At 49.4% G+C, this 22697-nt stretch overlaps 1 protein-coding gene across 2 annotated transcripts in view; it reads right to left on the bottom strand.

Annotated features, from left to right (window-relative positions):
- Positions 1-22697, bottom strand: part of THSD4 (thrombospondin type 1 domain containing 4) — a 573677-nt gene that overhangs the window by 467918 nt on the left and 83062 nt on the right. For both annotated transcript variants that reach the window (XM_077881722.1, XM_077881723.1), the window contains exon 4: positions 20373-20776. In XM_077881722.1, the coding sequence (XP_077737848.1) occupies positions 20373-20776 (404 nt within the window). The remainder of the gene's footprint in view (positions 1-20372; positions 20777-22697) is intronic.

Raw genomic sequence — 22697 nt, 5'->3', positions numbered from 1 at the left:
AGGGCAGGGGATACCTCTTCTTTGTCTTATATTCCTGGAACCTGGCACGGTGACAATAGGAAGAGCTGAGTAACGATTGAAAAACTGAAATAATGAATGAATGAATGAATGAATGAATGAATGAATGACTCAAGCCCTGATTGCCAAATGAAGGAAAAGCCTCCTCTCCATTTATGCATTTGTTTAATCTCTGCTTTACAAAATACTGTATTATATTAAAAGACTGTTAAACTAATGTGGTGCTGAGGATAAGGCCACCTCCCTCTATGTAAGGATAAAAGTCTTGTCCACCGGGAGAGGTCATTCCTGGTACCGAACCCTGGAGAAGGAACAGGTTCTCAGAATGGAAAGAGGGGCCCAGCAGGGTCTGGAACTCGGGCTTTATTCTCAAAAGGAGGGAAGAATTAAGGAGTTGGGGTGCTTCCATGCATGTCTGTCAGAGTTGGAAAGCCACCGAGGCCAGGCTGTCAGCTGCTTGCGGCCATAGGACGGCTTCCCACTTCTTCGCTTAGCACTGAGTGGAATGGGCAGCAAGAAAAGCCTGCTCTCTCCAGAAGCCAGGCTGTTTGTATTTCTTATGCTCTCCATGTTTACTTCCCTTTTGTTTGGCCTTAGAGCTCAGACAAGTCTCTGCGAGGGGCCCAGCCTCCCTCAGCTGTGCTAACATGAACCACACATGGGCCACTGCATCCAGCAGAGCAGCAGCCCCTGGGACGGGCCCGCAAGGAGCCCCAGGAGTCTGAGCCTGGGCACCCTGGAGGAGCTGGACCTCTATGAATGGAACTGGCAGTGACGCCAGCTGTCCCTGCTCCAGGGGGAGGTCTCCTTGCCCTGCTTGATCCTGGGGGCTCTGGCTCTCACAGCATTTAGAGAAGTAGCACTCCTTTGCACCTAGGTACCTGAGCTGAATGGCTAGATAAGCAGAAATCAGTTCTTCCCTAGGGAAGATGGGAGGGAGGGTGGTGGGATGGAAGATTACTGATGACTAGAGATGCCAGACAGAAGCAGGGGTGCTGGGGAGTCCCTGTGCCAGATGCTGCTGAGAAAGTCTGACCTCCTACTGACTCTTTACTACATCCAATGAATCATCTCCCCATGATTTTAAGGAATTATTTTAAAGATTATATGTCATATTTGTACTTGACACTGTTATTATATATCAAAACGAAACTCTCACCAAGCCCATGTTTTGGGCCACATTTGGCTGGCCCGTCTCTGTACCTGAGACAGGCCTGAGGAACTACCTCGGAATTATCTTCTCAAACCAAAGGAAATAAAGAGTTTGATTAGCAGGCAGATGAGGGACAAAGTGAGAGGCCGTAACCAGAGATTAGGCCAGAATGCTGCGGCCTGGGATGGGGTACAATACAAACTCCAGATGCGTTTAGGAGCCTGAGACAGAAGGGACCTGCCCGCCTTGTGGGGAAGACCTCATCCAACACGCCCCCTGAGCAAGACAGGGGGGCAGGATGGGAGGCAGGTGTCAGGGCAGAGGCACCCACCCAAGGGGTTATCCCAAAGGAGTTTTTGTGGGGATTTTGGAAGCAGTTACTGCAAAGAGTGGAAAGCAATGAGGCAGAGCAGACACGGTGCTCCCTTTATCAAGACTGTGCAGGAACTTTTCATCCGGGAGCCACATCCCCCCCAGAGAGAAAAGAGGATGCAAAGAAAGGAGGGAATCCTGACCAAACTGAGTATAAACCCTGAACCGACAGTCGGAGCATTGGAGTCTCCCAGAACTGGCTGTTGTCCTGCAGCAGCAGAAACAGAGGCTCATGAACCAAGTCTGGTTATAGAAAAATCAGTTTGCATTTTGCATATCTGAGTCGTGACTTAAAAATGATAAATGCTGGAGATCCTTGGGTGGCCCAGTGGTTTAGTGCCTGCCTTCGGCCCAGGGCATGATCCTGTAGTCCCAGGATCGAGTCCCACATCAGGCTCCCTGCATGGAGCCTGCTTCTCCCTCTGCCTGTGTCTCTGCTTCTCTCTTTCTCTGTATCTCTCATGAATAAATAAAATCTTTAAAAATTTTTTTTTAAATGATAAATGCAAGGGGCGTCTGGGTGGCTCAGTGAGTTAGGCATCTAACTTTGGCTCAAATCATGATCCAGGGGTCCTGGAATCAAGTCTCGGGTGGGGCTCCCTTCTCAGCAGGCCCTCTGCTTCTCCCTCTCCCTCTGCCCCTCCCTCCGCGTGTGTGTGCACTCACTCAAATAAATAAATAACATCTTAAAAATAAATGAATGAATTATAAATGTGAAACGCAACACACATGTCCTTAAATGGAGGAATAAGGAGCGAGTTAAATGATGGTACAGGCAGACACTGGAGGACAATGAAGCTGTTTAAAGGAACAAGGGAGATGCATACGTCTTGAGACAAAATTGCCTCCAAAACATGGTTAAAGTAAAAAAGAACAAGTCACTGAACTGAGGATGTCCATGCTCCTGTTTATGTGAAAAAAAAAGAAGAAAAAGAACAGAGAAAAAAATGTACACAGGACACGAAAATGCATATGCATAACGCAGGATACATCTCTGAAGGACACCAATGAAACCTGGGGAATCACCCAAGAGGGAGGAGCTGAGACAGACCCATTTGTCACTTCTTATCCTTTCTTCTCCCGGAAAAGGGTTTTTTTTTTTTTTTTCTGTAGTTTCCAAAATGTTTAAAGAACTTGTAAAACTCAACACCCAAAAAACAAATAATCCAATTTAAAAATGGGCAGAAGAGATGAACAGACATTTCTCCAAAGAAGACATCCAGATGGCCAACAGACACATGAAAAGATGCTCCACATCACTCAGCATCAGGGTAATGCAAATCAAAACCATAATGAGATACCACCTCACACCTCATATTGGCTAAAAGGAACAGCACAGCAAACAACAGATGTGGATGAGGGTGAAGAGAAAGGGGAACCCCCTTGCAGTGTTGGTGGGAATGCAAACTAGTACAGCCACTCTGGAAAACAGTATGGAGGTTCTTCAAAAAATTAAAAATAGAACTACTCTAGGATCCAGAAATTGCATTAGTGTATATTTACACAAAGGATTAAATAACCACTAATTTAAAGGGATACAGGCACCCCTATGTTTATTGCAGTATTATCTACAATACCCAAGATACGGAAGCAGCCCAAGTGTCCATCGACTGATGAATGGGTAAAGAAAAGGTAGTATATATTTACAGTGGAATATGACTCAGCCATAAAAAGAATGAAATGTAGGGGCACTGGGGTGGCTAAGTCAGTTAAAACATCTGAGTTTGACTCAGGTCATGATCTCGGGATCCTAGGATCAAGCCCCGTGTATAGGGGATCCCCACTGAGTGGGGAGTCTGTTTGTCCCTGTTGCTGTGCCTTAACCACCCACCCCCTGCTCATGTGCTCTCTGTCCCTCTCAAATAAATAAATAAATAAATAATTTTAGAAATAAAATAAAATCTTGTCATTTGCAATGACACAGATAGAACTAGAGAGCATTATGCTAAGTGAAATACTTCAGAGAAAGACAAACACCATATGACTTCACTCATACGTGGAATTTAAGAAACAAAACAAACAAGCAAAGGGAAAAAAAAAATAAGAGAGACAGACACAAATCAAGAAACAGACTCTGAACTCTAGAGAACAAAGTGGTGGTTACCAGAGGGGAGTGAGGGGAGGCGGTGGGTGACATGGGTGTTGGGGATTAAGGAGAGCACTTGTCACGATGAGCACAGGGTGATGTATGGAAGTGTTGAGTCACTATTTTGGACACCTGAAACTAACATGTTATCTACACTGGGATTAAAATAGAAACTTAAAAAAAATGTGTTTTCTGCCTTCTGCACAGGCTTTCGATATATGCAAGCAAATAAAAAGGAAAACACTAAACTGTTTTTCCACTGAATCTTTTAGGTTGTGACTGTGTGTGGACATCCGAGGATCCTAAGGAGCAAATACAGAAACCTCCATTCAGCCTCTCTGAGGCTGCGTCCACTGTATAAACAACATCACAAAGAGAAAGCAAGTCAGGAACCTCAATACTTAACTATGCAGACATTTTGACTGGATATAAAACACCCACTTATAAATAGGCTGAAAGCCTAAAGAGTGAGGGGGGCAGAAATCATCAGGGGACTAAGTGTTCCTCTGAAATGTCACTGTCAATAACTGAAAAGGCATATACTCCCAGAAAGATTTTAAAGCAGCGGAGGCTACCACCAGCCTCAGGCCCAACTGGGAGCTTCTTTTGAGTCTGTAAATTAGCAATGACTTTGATGCCCAGTCTAGTACTTTTGGTGATGACCAACACCCCACTGCACATTCCCAGGCTGCCTGACACCATGTCCACCCATCAGGTACCCCAGTCAAGATGAGCAAGCTCATGTACTTTTGACCTCTCTCTCCACTGGATTTGTCTTTCTTAACACAGCCCTGATCATTACCCTCAAGTTCGTAAAACCCTTACAGCTCATCTCTGCCTAGAAATAAAGTTCAAACTGAGGTGGTTTTAAGGCATGCTCAGTTTGGTGCTCTGTTTCGCTCTTCATCATCTGGTCTCAGCCTGTCTTACCAGATTCAACTCTAGGCTTCAGCTCCCTCCCCTTGCCTCCTCCCAACCCCACCCTTTCCAGGCATAAGGGAGCACTCAGCATTTCCCAAACACACTGAGCCCTTGTGCCTCCAAGGCCCTGCCTGGAATTCTAAGCTACCTATTTCTGCACTGGAGCAGCCTTCCAAGCTCAACATAAATATCGGTGCCTTGTGTGCTTCCCCTGAGCCACCCCATACAGTCAGGGCTCTGGGGCCTGCACAGGCAGTGCCCCCAGCCTGCATGCCCCTCTGCCATAGCACAAACACTGTGTCTTGGTAACGTCATTAGGGAAGGGGCCTGGCTCCCTCTCAAGCTGTCTGGTTCTCCAGGGCATGAATTACCCAGTTTCTTATCCTGTGTGTACAATCCCTGAGAGCAGTGGCAGCTCTGTCCCCAGGCCCTCTGCGAATTTTGTTGAGATAACACACGTTAAGAGACCACAGCTTAACTACTCAACATTCTAGCCAATCCATCGATAAAGCCTACCTTTCTGGGTCAGTTAGTAAAGATGAAAAGGCTCTGAGTTCCAGTAAGCAAGAAAGCATGGCAGCCTCATGCATCTGGTAGGAAGCAAAGGGAGCTGGGGAAATTGAAAGTCAATTACCATTGGCCACCACCAAGAAAGACCCGAGAGAGAGCTGGAATTCCAGGGGAGGAAGAACGAGAGGGAACAGCAGCTGGAGGGTGGAAATGTGTGTTCACCAAGGAGCCATGTGACCCATGGCAAGCTGGACCAAGGAGTCTGCAGCCTAAAGCTGGAAAGAGAGTCCCAGGGCCTTGAAACTCACCCCATTCCACTGTGAACAACGCAACCCGCCACAGGGAGAAAGGACAGCATGGGTGAAGTTCAAAGAGGCTGTGAGCAAGTGGTTTAGGTTGAGTACATGTGTCTTCTTACAAGTTCAGAAGACTGTAGCTCCTGCCAGAACTGTTCTGGGCAATAAATTATCTGGTGTCCACAGAAGGTAAGAGGCAAAACTCTGACCACTTAGGGAAATGAAAATTAAGATGATGAAAACAAAAGCTTCCTTGGTTGCCTACTGTGCGGCACACGCTGTCACGGATGTGAGTCACCTTGACCAGATCTGCAGCTGCTCCTCAGAAAGTATATAAGGCCTGCATCTAAAGACCAGTGTGAGACTCAGTGGACAGGTTTGCTCTGAGCCTTCAGGGAAGAAGGATCTGGAAGGCTTCTAAATGAGGGAGGGAAGACAGAAGAAGAAGAGGGAGAAAGGACACAGCGGGGAGTAATGAATCTGTACTAACAAGAGAAAGGAAAGAAATCTTTTCGCAAAGGGGCAAAGGGGCAAGCAAGCCAGCAAAGGAAGCAGAACGCTGGTTGTAGAGCAGTTCTGAGTTTGAAAGGCTCTTTTTGCACAGGAAAGCCAAGTCTCAAGAAGACCCTATCCCCGGTGACCCAACCGCTGACCTCCCAGGAGGTGAGGTTCATAGGGCTGCCCCACACACGCTCCTAAAAATAAAACTGAGGAGAGGCCTTCGGAACACACCCAGCCCTTCTGGAGCAATCCTGGGAGAGGCCCGAGGTTCTGCCTTCGGGTATTATCATCAGGCTGCTGCTTCTTGTTGAGCATTTGAAAACTAGCCAAGCATTCCTAAGAATAAGTCATTATTGTGCTCCTCGGTCTGCTGTGCATCTGAGTGGTCCCGGGTTTCCAGGACCAGTCTTCAGGAGCTTTTATCCAGTGTGGGCTCAGAGAGGATGGAATGAAGACAACTGCGAGTGGGTGTTTCGAGTAAACCAATTTCAGACCAACAGAAAGCAATGGCGTCCAGTGGGTGTGGGGACACCGCTTACAGTTGAGCAGGTTATCCACTGCACAAGGACATCTGGGGGTTGAAGTCTAGCGTGTGCTCCCCCAGTGGAGAGAAGAATCTGGCTAGAGGAAGGGCAATCTTTCTGGATTCACAGAGATGACAAATGAACTAGTGGAGGTCCAAGAGAGAGGCATTTCCAGCTGAGGCTAAGTTAACACTAGAGAACTCAGAGCCAAGATGACGGGCCCACCCTGCTGGGCAGGGCGTCCTTGAAAAGCAAGGAGAGTAAGAGACTGTCCCACTGGGGGTAGTGGGACAAAAGTGGTAAACATGGGGTGCTAGGAAGCCCAGGTGTTCCATCAAACAGGCCAGGTCAGCCACTTATTAGCTGTGTAATCATGGGTAAGTCACTCCACATCTCATCCCTAAAATGGGAGTAAGAGTGCCCACCTCACATGGCTGTCATGCAGATTAGTGAAATAATGAAGGTAAAGCGACCAGCACGGTGGCACTCCGTAACTGGCGGTTACCACGGTGGCTGCGCTTCCCAAAAGGGAGACACACAGGGCCTCCAACCCTGACAAGTGAGGATCACTGCAGAGGCAGAGAGCCAAACGTGGGCTGAGTGGTACGCAGCCAATTTTGCGTGAGAGAACAGTACATGCATTCATTTCTCGAGCGTAACGGAGAGGAGTCCTCTTGGGAGTCAAACCTGTTGCTGGTGTGGGATGTAATCCGAACCTGAGCAGCCCTCCAGGACTACGGGGGCTTAGGGGAAACCAAATGAGATTACCTGTGGGGTACAGTGCCTGGCCCGGGCAGGTGCGAAGCAAATGTGAGCTCCTAGCCCCTCTCCCCTGCCGACTGTCAAACAGTGCCCCCCCCACCCCAGAGGCTGACCCCCCACCCCAGAGGCTGACCCACAGCAGGCTGATGCAGGTTGAAGAACGATTTTCTCTAAGTCCTGCTGAATTCATTAATATTACAGCAACGGTGATTATAACACAACTTCTATTTCTTGAACATCTTTTACATGAAAGGCCCGCAGAGGAAACAATGGTATTTCTCTCATATTCTGGATGCTTCTCCTGCTCTGAATGTTTTAGCCACTTTCTATGTATCCACATACCATATATCACTTCATTTTTTTCTTTATCATAAATATGAAATATTTCAAGCATAATAGCCACTTGTGAAGAATGATGCATAACTTTCTTCCTTGCATGAGGGGAAGTTATTTAGGTCACTCTCAGTGAACTGGAAGAAAGAGGGATTTGTTCTAGAGTTTTACTCCATCCCCCAAAATATGGAGCATCATGTGTTTAAATAAATTCAGTATTCCAATGCCAACGATTTACACACCTGCTGAATGGTTTATGCGTGTTATCCCACTCGACCACCACTGCAAACAGCAGAGGGGGTCATTACTCCTATTTCATACAAAAGGAAACTGAGTCCACAAGACATGAAACAACCTGTCCGAGCTAGAAGTCTGCGTTAATATTATTGTAATTTTAACAAATGTTACTGAATGAATTGTAAGCTCTTCAGGAGTTCAAACAGCTGCAATATAGCATAGCTTATAAATACCAAATGCCATTCACAAAGGATTATAGGGATGGACCGTTTGGAATGAGAATTTACTGGAAAACAGGGGGAAGAAATTACTGTTTCCCTCCAAATCCAGAAAGAAAACATTTTCAGTGCTAACCGACAATGGCCTGCGTTCCAACTGCTGAGGGAAAGAGAAATCTCAGCTCACTGCTCCTGGGGGCAGGTGGCGCACAGGGGACCGAATGTTCCCACATGAAAGAGATACGGAATGGAATTCAGATGATATCGTGGGCCTGGAAGTCAAACCATAAAGGGGAAAAGGAAGGCTCTAGGGGCAAGTCCTAATCTTGACCCAGGCCTGACCTAGGGGGCACTGAGTGAGAAAGGGGTTGGGGAGGAAGGGGAAAAATCAACAGTGGTGATGCACAGGCTTGGAGGCAGACCCCCTTAGAATCCCTCCTAGCTCTGGGCCCCAAGGCTGGTGCTTCCACCTCCAGGTACAGAGTTTTCTACTCATATAAAAAAAGGGACAACATGGACACTGTACTCATACAGGCCCTTTGAGGTTGAGCTCTGAGCCATATGCACCATGTGCTCATTTCCCAGGGCTGCCATGACAAAACTACCTCAAACTTGATGGCTTAAAACAATGGAAATTTATTCTCTCGTAGCTCTGGAGGCCAGAAGTTCAAGGCAGGGCTGTGCTCCCTCAGGCTCTAGGAGAGAATCTGCTTCCTTGCCTCTTGGGCTTCTGCTGGCTGCAGTGTTCCCCAGCTGGTAGACCCAACACTGTGACCTCCAAGAAAAGTATCCTCAAGACGCTCTCTGTCTTCACATCCCATTGTCCTCTGTGTGTCTGGGTATCAAGTCTCCCTCTGCCTCTGTCTTACAGAGACACTCGTGGTTGCACTCAGGGCCCACCTGCGTAATCCAGCATGATCTCCCCATCTCAAGATCCTCAACGTAACCGTGTCTGCAAAGTCCCTTTTTCCAAATAAGTTGGCATTTGCAGGCTCCAGGAATGAGGAGCTTTCGGAGGGCCATTATTCAGCCTATGACACACAGTACACTCTTGATAATGTCAGTCATCACTGTTCCCGTTCTGGTTAACAGAGGGGAGCCAGAAGAACGGTACGTCCAGGAAAGAGACAACGGATGGATTAAGCAAGAGAGGACTCGAGAAGCCCGTAAGGACCTGTTAGCACTTTGCCACGAGAACCAACAGAGAGGCCACAGCACCTGTGTCCCAAACCCTCTCACGTCCAGCTAAATCACCCGGCCCCAGTGTATGGGCTTGGGGTGGCAGTGGGAGGAGTGGGGACCCGGGGGTCGGACAACGACGCCTCCAGATCCCGCTCTGCTCCTTCTGGGAGCACGATGCTGGGGACTTTTCTACCTCAGCTCGGAGTCCTCAACTGTGAAATGGGGCTGGTTGGGGCCCAGACAACACACGTAAATGGCGTGGCACACAGGAGGGGCAATAAAAACATTTACCATCATGACAGCTGGCTCTGCGATGTGCGAGGAGGATCTGGGAAGGAGACCACAGTCACGCAGGCATCCAGGATGTGTCCCCATCCCATCCTCACGCGAAGGCATCTCAAGCTGCCACCAGGCGTGCATCCAAGGAGAAGCCCTAGGGGTCCCAAATGCAAAGTCGAGATCCCCTTTCTGGGACACATATATTGGAGTCAGATTTTTTCCATGGCCCATCATATCTTTCTTCTGGAACCTGGAGTTATGAATGACTTGGAGGAAGTTCAACGCAGCATTCTCATGGCAAATGTGATCTTTGTTCTGATAACTAATGAAATACTTCTGACACTTAATGAAATGCCACAAGAAATGAACAAGGGCTCTTTGGAGCCTTGTCTGAGATCAGAGTAACTCAAGCTTAAAATCTGGCTCCAATCTTTCCTAACCTACAGGCAGAAACGTACATACCAGTGGGCCCGGCTCTGCTACAAAGCTCTCTCACTGAAAAGGGCCAAGGTTTCTGATTTAGAAACCAAAGCACATTAAAACACCGTTTATCTGGTTAGCATCAACGGGTAACCTCTTGTCAAACAATTCAGGGACTAAGTGGAAATCCTGCTTCGGAAGGTAAAGAAACAAAACTTTCCCTGCAGGAGGAAAATAAGGAGCACCAAAAATGCAGAGTGTGCATTTCAAACAGATGTACCTGCTTGCTCTGCTCACTGCCCAGGATCACTGGGGAGTTTTCCAGAGAGAAATGCAGACAAGGCCAGAGATTTCCCTTCCCCTGGCCCTGTGGTTTCTGCCCCCCCACCCCACCCCGACGTAACAAGACTCCCTAGGTAACAACAGAGGGTCAGGAAAGTGGCATGTGGCTTTGTGAAGTTTAATTAACAGCAAGTTTTCCTATCCAGCATCACGAAGGGGTCCCCTCGGCTCCAGGGGCCCTCAGGACAGAAATAACATATCGCTCCGGAGTTATTAATGATGAAATGCAAATAGTCTCCAAGAAAGTGGCAGGAAAGAAGGAGCTGAAGAAAAAACAAAACAAAACAAAAACAAATGACTCTTACCCACAGCCAGGGAGAGTTCTCCAGGGAGGTGGGAAAGGGTAGGTAAAGCCTGGGACCTTCCCAGCAAAACCCACCCATGCACACACATGTAGACACATGCACACAAACACACAGGCATGCATATGCACACGCGTACAAGAAATCACAGCAGGAGACTTGAGGCCCTAAAACCCAAAGATGAGCTGCTCAGTGATAATAAAACAATCAGCTCATGTTTTAGAACATGTCTCATGTTCTTCAAAGTACATGTACATCTGTTACCCCATCTGACCCTCTCAATGGGCCCGTGCAGCAGACAGAGGACATACAATCATCCACATTTTATAGATCAGATTAAGTGATTCCCAAAGGTCACCCAGTGAGCAGATGATGGAGCAGAGAGAGGAAGTGGGGTCTAATGACTCCCAGCCCAGGGCTTCCTCCATCTGAGGTAAGAAATGGGAGTGCTTTCAACAGAGAAGGGCTGAGCCCCAGGGGGAGACCACCGAAAGAAGGCCAGACATGTGGCTGGCACTTTTAAGAAAAAGTCACGTTATGAGACAGAAGTCCCAACAGAGGGGTTTGAAGGGTAGGGATCTTGATGCATCTAGAAAGAAGAAAAACCATCGCATTCCTGAGCATGTTTGGAAACGTGGCTGAGAGCCGTGTCTTCCGGCCACCTTCTTCTCCTGCTGTTACTCTGGATGGCAGGATGGTGGTGGGAACATTTAAAACAGCAACTGGACCTCAAGAAAGCACCAGTACCGAGCAGGAGATCTTAACGGATGCCACGGGACCCCCCTTATTTTGCAGACATGAAAAGGAAGGCCCAGAGAAGTGACCTGCCCAAAGGTGAAAGCGTTCATGAGAATTGGGAACTGGACCCTGAACTCTAGATTTGGACTACAGAGCCCTTTATTCAACCCCAGCTGCCTCGAGCAACCATTACCTCTCATTTTATTAATGTCACTGTCCTTGATGAATACTCCAAAGAAGGACACTTAAGGGAGGGGTGGGGAAAGGATGGATTTCCCTTTTCTTTTTTTCCGGGAAACTGTACTGTTAAATTTCCCATGGAAATTATCAGACACGATGTGGGGCAGTGGCCGGTGGTCCTGCTGACACAGAAACTGCCCCATTACTAGGGTATTTTTAAGGCCTCCCAAAAGAGGCAAGTACACGGTAGGCTGAATTATTCTCCCGCCACCCCAAAACACCCACCTCTTAACCCCCAAAACCTGTGAATGTTACCTTGTGTGGCAAAGGGACTTTGCAGATGTAATTAAGGATCTCAGGATGAGGAGATAATCCTGGATTATCTGAGTGTGATGTAATCACAAGCGTCCTTACAAGGAGGAGAGGTGGCTGGCAGTTCCAGAAGTTGATGAGAGGTGGGGCGAAGGGAGGAAAGGCCCGAGAGCCCAGGAAGGCAGGCAGACTCTAGAAATCAGAAAGGGAAGGAAAGGAATCCTCCCCTGGAAGCCCCCAGAAGGAATGCAGCCCTGCTGACACCTTGATCTTAGACTTCTGGCTTCCAGACTGTAGGAAAATCAATTTGTGCTGTTTTAAAGCACCGAGTCTGTGCTAAGTGTTACAGCACCATTAGGAAGTGAGCACGGCTACGACAAAACTCGAGGAGCAAGTCTCATCTCCCGGGTAAACCAACCCTGGTTTCTTGGGATTTATGCAGATGGGGCGGGGGAGGGGGGTGGCACAGCCATTCTGGAAATGACAAGGGCAGTAAAGGAAGGTTCAGGCTGACTATTCGATGGAGATGTCATCGGGCTTTAAAATGGAAAAAGAGTTGGTCATCTGTAGCAACAGGAACCATCTTTCTCAAAGTCCTTCTAATGTAATCCCCCAAGTCCTGCCTCATGGGTCCTCCCTGGAGAGGAGGCTCTGGGCTTCCCCAGCCTTGCCTGGACATTCTCTCATTCACAGCCTGTGCTCCAGCCCCGTCAGGCTGTTTCTGACTCCAGACCATGACAGGCTCATGCATGCCCTCCTTACTTACCCTTGGGCTCTGCTAACATCCTGCTTCCTAGCTCAGCTCAGCAAAGCCTCCCCTGGCCCCTCCAGCCCCCTCTCTTTCCCTTTCCTTCCTCCCCATGCCCGGGCCATCCCTCTTAAGAGAGCCCTGGGCTGGTCAATGTCTGTCTGCTTGTCTTCCTCCTCCATCCCCCCAGCCTGAGCCCCTCAGGAATAAGGAGACGTTCTCATTCCTCTTGTGTCACCAAACCATGCCATGTACCCCATCCTCAAAGTACTTCCCAGCTCTTTCCCACCTGAGAAATGCAAGCCCATCCTTTAAGGAAATCACCCTTCACCACCAAGTTACCTTGATTCCCGGAGAAGGAGCTGCACCTGTGCTCCCACAGCCCTCTGCTCCCCGCCCCCCCAGAGGAACAGTCATCATCCTCCATCACGCTGGGCATCCCTGGGCAGCCTCGTCAGTAAACACGAAGGTCCTCGAAAGCCATTCCTCCCTCTCCTACATATTCACTGTTAGCGCAGTGCGTACCTTTACGTTAAGGTTTTGCCTGGCCAGCTGCTGACTCTCCCTAGTTGGTTTCCCCTGGGCTTCCCCACGTCAACCTCGGAGCTCCTGGTGGAGACAACTTCAGTGTTACTCTGTATTTTTAGTGTAGTTACACGCATCTATAAATACTGGAGAAAGATCCCGCTTTCCCTCATCTCAGGAAGGTATCAGTTTATGCAACTTAGCTTCATCAATGAGTGTTACCTTCAGTTTTGAAAACACCTTTCTAGAAGTGTAAGAAAAGCCTTTCTAGAGGTACAAGTGTGAGAGGACCCTAACAGCACAGATATGTTTAAAGCCCGACTCTCTCTGCTTTTCTTCTGTGTGACCCGGATCTAGACAGTTTCTCTCTGACCCTCGGACCTGCCAGCCTGAACTGGGAACAATACGATGCACTGGACAGTGATGAAGATGTGACAAATGCCACCCGTGAAACGCCTGCCACTGTGCCTGGCACAGGGAAGTGACTTTTCCACCTCTCCGGAGTGCTTATGGGCGGCCCCATACAGCACTTAAGCACTTTGGATGAGTTTCCCAATTCACAGCAGCCCCACGAAGCAGGCATGCGACTCTCCCCCCACCGTGGGGAAAGACAGGACACACGTCTAGGAAGCGGCAGGGCTGGGCAGAGAAACCAGACCTGCCAACTCCAGGGGCAAACTCCTCACTGTCATACAATCTGCGGCCCCCACGACGTGCTGGCTCCCACTCCCGCATGTCACCACTGGCCCTGGCTCCTACCACTGTCTCCAGCAGATGGAAGTTCTCAATGCGGCTGTGTTGTTGGCCTCCCAGGGGAGGGGAGGAGTGCTCCCTGCCTTGAAAAATCTCTGAATTAAAGCCACCAAGCACCCCATTGCCCAGATTCCAGCAGGTTCACACGTGTGACGATGAGGACGTCGGCCTAGTGTAGGTGAGCCTAAGGAAGCCCACTGCGGAGGAACTCCCGTTAGCAGGCTTTCCAGAAACCGGAGCCATGGAAAAGTTAGCTGGCACCATCCTCAAACAGGAGTGGGCTCTATTCTCATATCCTGTCTTTGTGGAAGCTGAGTTAAACTGGCCGACAGACATTTACGACAGGTTTTCGTAAGGTTGTGTCCTTGGACTCCAGGCAGCAGGACCCGCTCTGGATTTCATCATCACCAGACGTGTTGGAAATGAGAAGAAATCCATTTGGTTTAAGCGCTACGAGAGGGAAAATCCCAGTCACAGGGGCTCCTTCCAGCTCCCGCCAGCCTGCGGACACCCAGTTTCAGAAATTGGGGGGAAAGGCTCCTACTGGGGAGCACCTTGCATTTCACAGGTGAGTGCCTGCCCTGTGGCAGAGATGCCCCGGCTCTCCACCTGAGTGCCTGCCTCTCCCCACCCCTCCCCCGTTAGCCATCACCAGGACGTAGCCTCGGCCATGGACAGAGGGAGGACTTGGTGTGTACCACCATGGAATCTGTTGGCCAAGACCCGAAGAGTGAGCTCCCCCAGTCCAGGGCCTCTGTTGTTGCCAGCGGTCTGACTAAATCCCAAAGGGCCTCCACCCTTTGTGGAGGCCTTTTCCAAGCTGGTCACGCCAAGAAAGGGCAAGGGCGAGGTGCCAACAATCCTGGCTGCACTCAGGCTGTGCTGCCCTCCTGGACTAGACCTGGGTTCCTGGCTCCTTGTCTTGCTACGTGGCCGAAGCTCTCCACCTGACCCTTCCTGAGGAACCAGAATCCTAATGGGAACTCTAACAGGTGAACAGTCAGCCTTTCAAGGCCTAAAGGGAGGTGTAGCTACAATTTCCTGAGCACCTACTACAGGCCAGGAAATATGATCACATCATTTCATTTAATCACTCAGCAATCCCATGTGCTGGGGATTGTTGTTATTCTCATTTGAAAGATGAAGCTCGGAAAAATTAACTAGCTTTCCTAAGCTCAGACCCTTGGGAAACCCCTAACAAATACTGACATGATTTTTTTTTTTTTTTTTTTTTTTAAGATTTTATTTACTGGGCCGCCAGGGTGGCTCAGTTGGTTAAGCGCCTGACTTTGGCTCAGGTCATGAGCCAGGGGTTCTGGGAGCGAGCCCTGTGTCAGGCTCCCTGCTCAGCGGGGGAGTCAGCTTCTCCCTCTCCTCCTCTCCCCACTCCGGCTCTCCCTCTCTACCTCCCATTCTCCCTCTCTCTCTCTCTCTCTCCCTCTCATTTGTTCACGCTCATTCTCTCAAATAAATAAGATCTCTTTGAGAGAGAGAGAGAAAACATGGGGGGGTGGAGCAGAGGCGGAGGAAGAGAATGAGAAAGAATCTCAAGCAGACTCTGCACTCAGGGCAGAGCCCCATGTGGGGCTCGATTCCATGACCCAGAGGTCATGACCTGAGTCGAAACCGAGAGTCAGGTGCTCAACCGACTGAAACACCCAGAGGCCCCCAATACTGACACGATCTCTAAAGCTTTTTGAGAGTGTGATTTGCAGTATGTATATGTTTTAAAAAGACAAAGGGTCTGATATGGAAGCTACCAGACTCAAAAGGCTCCTAAATATATTACCGCTAAGTACATTTTACTTATTTTTCAAGGTGGGGTCCAAATCCCACCAGCTCTGTGCGGTCTGCCCTGACTGCTCCATCCCTCGAGGATTTCCCGTGTTCCAGGCTCTGGCCCTATCTCTGCTGCTTCCCAGCACATGCAGCAATCTGTGTGTCTGCCACTCATCCACCACTACAGTGTCTGGCCCCCAAGGACAGGGACTGTGGATCCCAAAATTTTTGGAACCCCTTGCTGCAAAGATTTTCCTGGCTATGAGAGCTGACCCCTGCAAGGAAGAGACACGGTTCGTTTTTAGCCTGGATTCCCAAATCTCATCCACTTTCTAAGATGTGGCTCCAACTACCCAACCTGGCAAGCAGCTTCTCTGACATCTGCTGAAAGTGAGCAGCTTCACTTTCAAAATACCCATTTTGGTGAAAAGAAATGAGTATCAAGTCTGTTGAGTGCCAGCCTCCAACAGACTTCCTTAGAATCCTGGTTCTGTTGCTCCCGAAGCGGGTGATTTTGAGCAAGTCACTCTATTCCTCCTGGCCTCAGTTTTCTCACCTGTAAAATGGGAATATATGCACCTGCGTCAGGGTTTCATGAACTATCGATGTTACAAGGCATTCGATGTAGTCCCTGCTTGTAAGCCATGGTCTAGAACGCCAGCCAGCATCATTACTATTACTATTTCATCACACTGTCTTACAGGGAAGGCGTTCGCACGCATGTGTATTCTGACCTTCTAAATCAGTGGTTCTCCAGCTCTGGAATATATCAGAATCACCTAACATGGGGATCCCTGGGTGGCTCAGTGGTTTAGTGCTGCCTTCAGCCCAGGGCCTGATCCTGGAGTCCCGGGATCGAGTCCCACATCGGGCTCTCTGCATTGAGCCTGCTTCGCCCTCTGCCTGTGTCTCTGCCTCTCTCTCTCTCTCTCTCTGTGTGTCTCATAAATAAATAAATAAAATCTTAAAAAAAAAAAAAAAAGAAAAAGAAAAGAATCACCTAACATGAGGCTACCTGGGGCACACCCCAAACCTACACAGCAGCATTCCCAGTAGGCAGGGGAGATGGTCGGCACTGGGCAACTCCTCTCTGAATAAGCCTCCCCACCCCCCACTGCCAGTGATTCTGATGTGTGCTCACCGAATCTAGAAAATTCTACTAGACATTATTCAATTTCCAAAGTTTTTTCCCCATCGAACTCTAAGGTTCCAAAGAGGTACTTCCGAACCCGTGGTTCCCCACCCCAGCTGGACGGCAACCCCTAGAGACTCAGATATTGGTTTGGGATGTGACCAGGATGTCAAGATTTCTAAACGACGGACAGAAGGCTCTAACCGTCGGTCAGCCAAGGTTGAAAATCACTGGCCCGTTGCAGGCCCTCTGTGACAAACTGAGCCACATCCTGGGGGACGATGATTTTACAGAAAGGGCTCTCATGCTGAAAAAAAAAAAAAAAATTATACAAAGTTTGCAAACAGCTGCTCCAGCCTGTCAGTAAGAGCCTTCAGCCTCCAACCTGGCTTTTATTCACCTTTGTGTCTGTCCCAGGACCTTACTACATAGTAAATACTTAATAAATATTTGTTGGAAGGTTAAATAGTACTATTTTATTTGTTATCTGGCTCCAATTAAGTTTTCAGTTGCCTAGCATAACAACCTAACAGTTTCTTAAACATCTAAACCTTAACATCCTTTGCCTCAAACCTCAAACCTGAAACAGAAAGTGGGGCAGCCAGCCATCCAGCGGACACACTGACATTTCTTCGGGGGTCACATACACTATACAAGCTCCTAATGACTGATAAATGTAAGCAAATGTGATTTTCGTCGGCCGGGAAGAGTGTGACACTTGTCAGCAGCACAGGCCTCCTGGCCTAATATTTGCACGGTTCCATCTGAAACTGTCAGATTACAAGAACATGATAAAAACCTGTAGGAACTTCATAGTAAACAGTAACTGGCCCCTTGTCAATACATTAGGAGAAAAAAAATTCCTGCTGCCAAAACACACGGGCCAGAACGCCTGCAGTGCAGGCCTGTGGCCAACTAGACCCTGTTCCCTGGGCAGCTCTTTTGAGGTTCTCGACCACAGCGGTGGTGAGAGAAGCCCCTGACAACTCCAGGGATCTGGGAGCCAGCGGCACTTTCACCTCTTAGCTCTTCCAGGGCTCTAGGGCCCTGGGAACCCTTTAATCTCGTCGGCCCTCGGATTGCTTGTGTAACAGCTACCTCATGGGGTCATGGGGTTCGAATCCCAGCTCCTTACACACTGACTCTGTCGCTCTGGGCAAGTTTCTCCACTTCTCTAAGCCTTCTTCTTCTCACTTTTAAAATGAGGATGATATTAGCCTTGTCTCACAGTGTTGTCAGGGTAACGTGACGAGAACAGTGCCTGGTACACAACCGGCATTCAGCAGCAGACCTTAGCTCTTAAAATCTGCAAATCTCCAACGGGCAGTTTTGAAAACCAAGTCTTTGTCTTCCCTTTCCTCCTCGTGTTTTTGTCGGTGTGCTATCACAATTCACTGGGCAGCACACCTGACCTTAATGGACACACGACTACTCTCATCTTTTTCATCCTACTTAATATGAACTTCCAAATGTTTCACTGCAGAAGTAATAATGCCGCTGATTATGGGACGCTGCCCCATACCACAGAGGGAATGCCAGTAACCTGTGAAATAGGCCTTGAGTTACCTTTTAAAACATCTGAGTTCTGAATTCTAAAATGCACTGGCCATAAGGATTTCAGGTAAAGGAATGGGGAGCTATGCTCTTATGGGGTCGTGGTCAGATACAAGGAAGGAAGAAGCATCCTCCCAGCTTATCTCTTTTTCCCCTCCCCCTGACATGGCCATGACACGGCCTCAGAACTCACAGCTCTTCCCTCCTTCTTCCCGCCCAAGCTCGGTTTATCCTTGGGAATTCAGCTCAAGCACCCTCCCTGTGAAATGGTCCTCTCTGAACCTCTACTGACCATGTCAAGAGCATGGGGCGGGGGAGGGCGGCCGGGCTGCATCTCCTCTACACCTCTGGGGGGCTGGCAGGGGCAGCACTGAAGCAACAGCCACAGTGGGAGGTGGTCATCCAGGCTGATGTCTGAACCACAAGGGGCAAGAGGGGCAGGGCAGCCCACCTGATAGCTCACCCCACCTGCCCTGCCTGGGATGGGCACTAACTTGGCTTAATGACCAAAGCATACATTTCTGAAGCACAGAGAGCATATGTTCCTCCTGTAAATGTTCATTTATTGTCGCTACTGCTTTGGTATAAAGAAGCTCTCGCCATCTACCGTGAGCCTAGGAGCCCTCAACGAATACTTGGGAATGAAGGTGAGTCATCGGTAAATACTGGCTAAGTCCCTGACATCGCTACTTCTGCCACGGGCACCACCAAGTCTGGCACATTCACGCGGGCCTAGCCACCGGAGGCCTTTGAGACCCAAACAACTGTTGAGATTCTAGATGCTGCTACGTAACAGACTCTTAAAAATCTAGGACCCTAATTAGACACATGCTCAAAGCTGCGTGTTCCCTCCCAATTCTCAGGAGAAACTTTCAAGAAAACTTCACAGAACCCTGAAACCAACTGGGAACATAGATGACTCCGGACATTCAAGTGTCCAAGGATTTGAGGCTCTAGAAGTCCGAGATGGGAAGGCCCCTCATCCTGCGTCCTCTGCTCACACACGTGACCTGCACCCAGGGATCTCAGGGGTCTTCCTTCCCCCCTTACACCCAGGGTGCACGGCCCCAACCAAAGGGGTCCGCCCTCTTTCATGCCTCCACGGGCTGCCCTAAGGTTGACGCCAAAGGGCCTTCTCAGAATTGGCCTCACTTTGAAGCCTATTCCGAAACACAGAGTGGGGTGGGGGTGGCCTCAACGCTCCAAAGGGCTGCAAAATAAAAGGTGGAAGGAAATACACGGAGCTAAGACTCCACTTGACGGGATGAGCACTGGGTGTTATGCTATACGCTGGCAAATCGAACTCCAATAAAAAAATATACAAAAAATGAAATAAAAGATGGCTGTGTGGCTCAGCAGTTGAACACCTGCTCCTGGCTCAGGGCGCGATCTGTGGTCTCAGGATCAAGTCCCACATTGGGCTCCCTGCCTGGAGCCTGCTTCTCCCTCTGCCTACATCTCTGCCTTTCTCTCTCTGTGTGTCTCTCGTGAATAAGTAAATGAAATCTTTATAAAAAACAAAAAGTAAAATAAAATAAAGAAATAAAATGTAAAAAATGTAAAAGAATAAAATAAATAAAATAAACAAAATAAGATAAATAAATATAAAATGAAAAAATAAAATAAAATAAATGTAAAGATATAAAATAAAAAATGAAATAAGATATAAAAAATAAATAAAATAAATAAATAAAATGTAAAAAATGTAAAAAAATAAAATAAAATAAAATAATAAAATAATATAAAATAAAATAATAAAAAATAAAATAAAATGATAAAATAAAATAATATAAAATAAAGTAATAAAAAATAAAATAAAATAAATAAAATAAAATAAAATGAATAAAATAATAAAGTAAATAAAATAAAATAAAATAAATAAAATAAATAAAATAAAATAAAATAAATAAATAAAATAAAAAAATAAAAAAATACAATACAATACAATACAATACAATACAATAAAATAAATAAAATAAAATAAAATAAATAAAATAAAATAAAATAAAATAAAATAAAATAAAATAAAATAAAATAATCCCTCCCGAGCAGGAAAGCAATGCATTCAGAGCGCCGCAGGGTGCAGGGTCTCAGAGCAGCGTGCGGCACCTCTGGTCCATCCGGGGATTGGGGGGGCGGGGGGGGGGGGTGCCAGGGGCGGGGGCGGGGGCGGGGTCCCGGGGCGGGGCGCGTACCTCCTGTCCGCCGCGGGGTCGCGGGGGGCCTGCGGGTGGCGGCTGCCGCGCTGCGCGGGGCCGTGGCGGAGGCGGTCGGGGCGGGCGCGGGGGCGGGGGCGGGCGCGCGGCTCCCCGGGGTCGGGGTCGGGGTCGGGGTCGGGGTCGGGGTCGCGGCCGCGGAGCAGCGGCACGGAGGTGCGCACGGCCGACACCACGTGGCCCGCGAAGGCGCGCGGCGGCGCCCCGGGTCTTAGGGCCCCCCGCGCGCGGGCCGAGCCGGGCAGGCAGGGCCGCGTCTGCTCCATCACGCCGCCGCTGCAGCTGCGGGAGCAGGCGGACCACGGCCCCCAGGCGCCCCACACGCCGCCGCCGCCGCCGCCGCTGTCCTCGGGGCCGCCCTGGGCCGCCGTCCGCTGCGGGACCTGCGGAGACAGGGGCCGGTTAGGGCGCGCGGGCACCCGCTCCCGCTCCCCTCCCGCTCCCCGCACCCGCACCCGCTCCCCTCCCGCTCCCCGCACCCGCACCCGCTCCAGCTCCCCCTCCCGCTCCCCGCTCCCCCCCCTCCTCCCCACACACGCTCCCCCTCCCGCTCCCGCTCCCCGCACCCGCTCCAGCTCCCCGCACCCGCTCCCCCTCCCGCTCCCCGCACCCGCACCCGCTCCAGCTCCCCCTCCCGCTCCCCGCACCCGCACCCGCTCCCCGCACCCGCTCCAGCTACCCCTTCCGCTCCCCGCTCCCGCTCCCCCTCCCTGCTCCCCGCACCCGCTCTCCGCACCCGCTCCCCCTCCCGCTCCCGCTCCAGCTCCCCCTTCCGCTCCCCGCTCCCCCCCCTCCTCCCCACACACGCTCCCCCTCCCGCTCCCGCTCCCCGCACCCGCTCCAGCTCCCCGCACCCGCTCCCCCTCCCGCTCCCCGCACCCGCACCCGCTCCCCGCACCCGCTCCAGCTACCCCTTCCGCTCCCCGCTCCCGCTCCCCCTCCCTGCTCCCCGCACCCGCTCTCCGCACCCGCTCCCCCTCCCGCTCCCGCTCCAGCTCCCCCTTCCGCTCCCCGCTCCCCCCCCTCCTCCCCACACACGCTCCCCCTCCCGCTCCCGCTCCCCGCACCCGCTCCAGCTCCCCGCACCCGCTCCCCCTCCCGCTCCCCACACCCGCTCCGCCTCCCGCTCCCCGCACCCTCTCCCCGCTCCCGCTCCCCGCTCCCTGCACCGCTCACCGCTCCCCCTCCCGCTCCCTGCACCGCTCCCTGCTCCCGCTCCCACTCCCCCTCCCGCTCCCCGCACCCGCTCCAGCTCCCCCTTCCGCTCTCCGCACCCGCTCCCCACACCGGCTCCCGCTCCAGCTCATTCCGCTCCCCGCACCCGCTCCCCGCTCCCCCTCCCCGCACCCGCTCCCGCTCCCCCTCCCGCTCCCCACACCCGCTCCCCGATCCAGCTCCCCCTTCCGTTCCCCGCACCCGCTCCTCGCTCCAGCTCCCCCTCCTGCTCCCCGCTCCCGCTCCCCGCACCCGCTCCCCGTTCCCGCTCCCCCTCCGGCTCCCCGCACCCGCTCCCGCTCCATGCTCCAGCTCCCGGGCTGGCAGGCACAGGGTCAGCCTAACCAGAAGAAAGGCCAATCCCACTCCAGTTAGAAAGTATACACAAAAATTAAGTTAAAAAATAAATTAATTAAATAAATAAAATTAAATAAGAAATAAAATTAAATAAATAAGATAAATATAAAATAAATAAATAAAATAAATAGAATGAATATAAAATAAGAAAATTAAAAATATAAAAAATTAAAAATTAAATAAAATTTAAAAAATAAATATAAAATAAAATTAAATAAATAAAAAATTAAATAAATAAAATGAATATGAAATTAAAATAAAATAAAATAAAATAAGAAAATTAAAATATAAAAAATAAAAAATAAAATAAATATGAAATTAAAATAAAATAAATTAAAATAAAAATATAAAAAATAAAAAAATAAAATTAAAACAATAATAAACTAAAATAAATAGGAAATAAAAAATAAAATAAATAAAAAATAAAAAATAAAATAAGTAAAATAAGAAAATTAAAAACATTAAAAAATAAAATAAAATTTAAAAAATAATAAATAAAATAAAATAAAATAATAGACGACAGGAATATAATCCAGCCTGGATGACACTCGTCTTTATACCTTTCCACACGCTCAGGAAACAGAACTTTGACTTTTCTAACAGGGGGAGGGGCACACAAAGATCAAAGGGCTCAAGGGTCGCAGCTGTCCCCCTACAGCGGTGGCCTTGGAGAGCTCCAGTGGTGCCCTGAGCCCGTACCCCGCAGGAGGCCCCCTTCACCTCCTACATAGG

This window comes from Canis aureus, chromosome 32, assembly GCF_053574225.1.
Source record: "Canis aureus isolate CA01 chromosome 32, VMU_Caureus_v.1.0, whole genome shotgun sequence".
Taxonomy (NCBI): Eukaryota; Metazoa; Chordata; class Mammalia; order Carnivora; family Canidae; genus Canis; species Canis aureus.
This window is presented reverse-complemented; position numbering and strand designations above follow the sequence as displayed.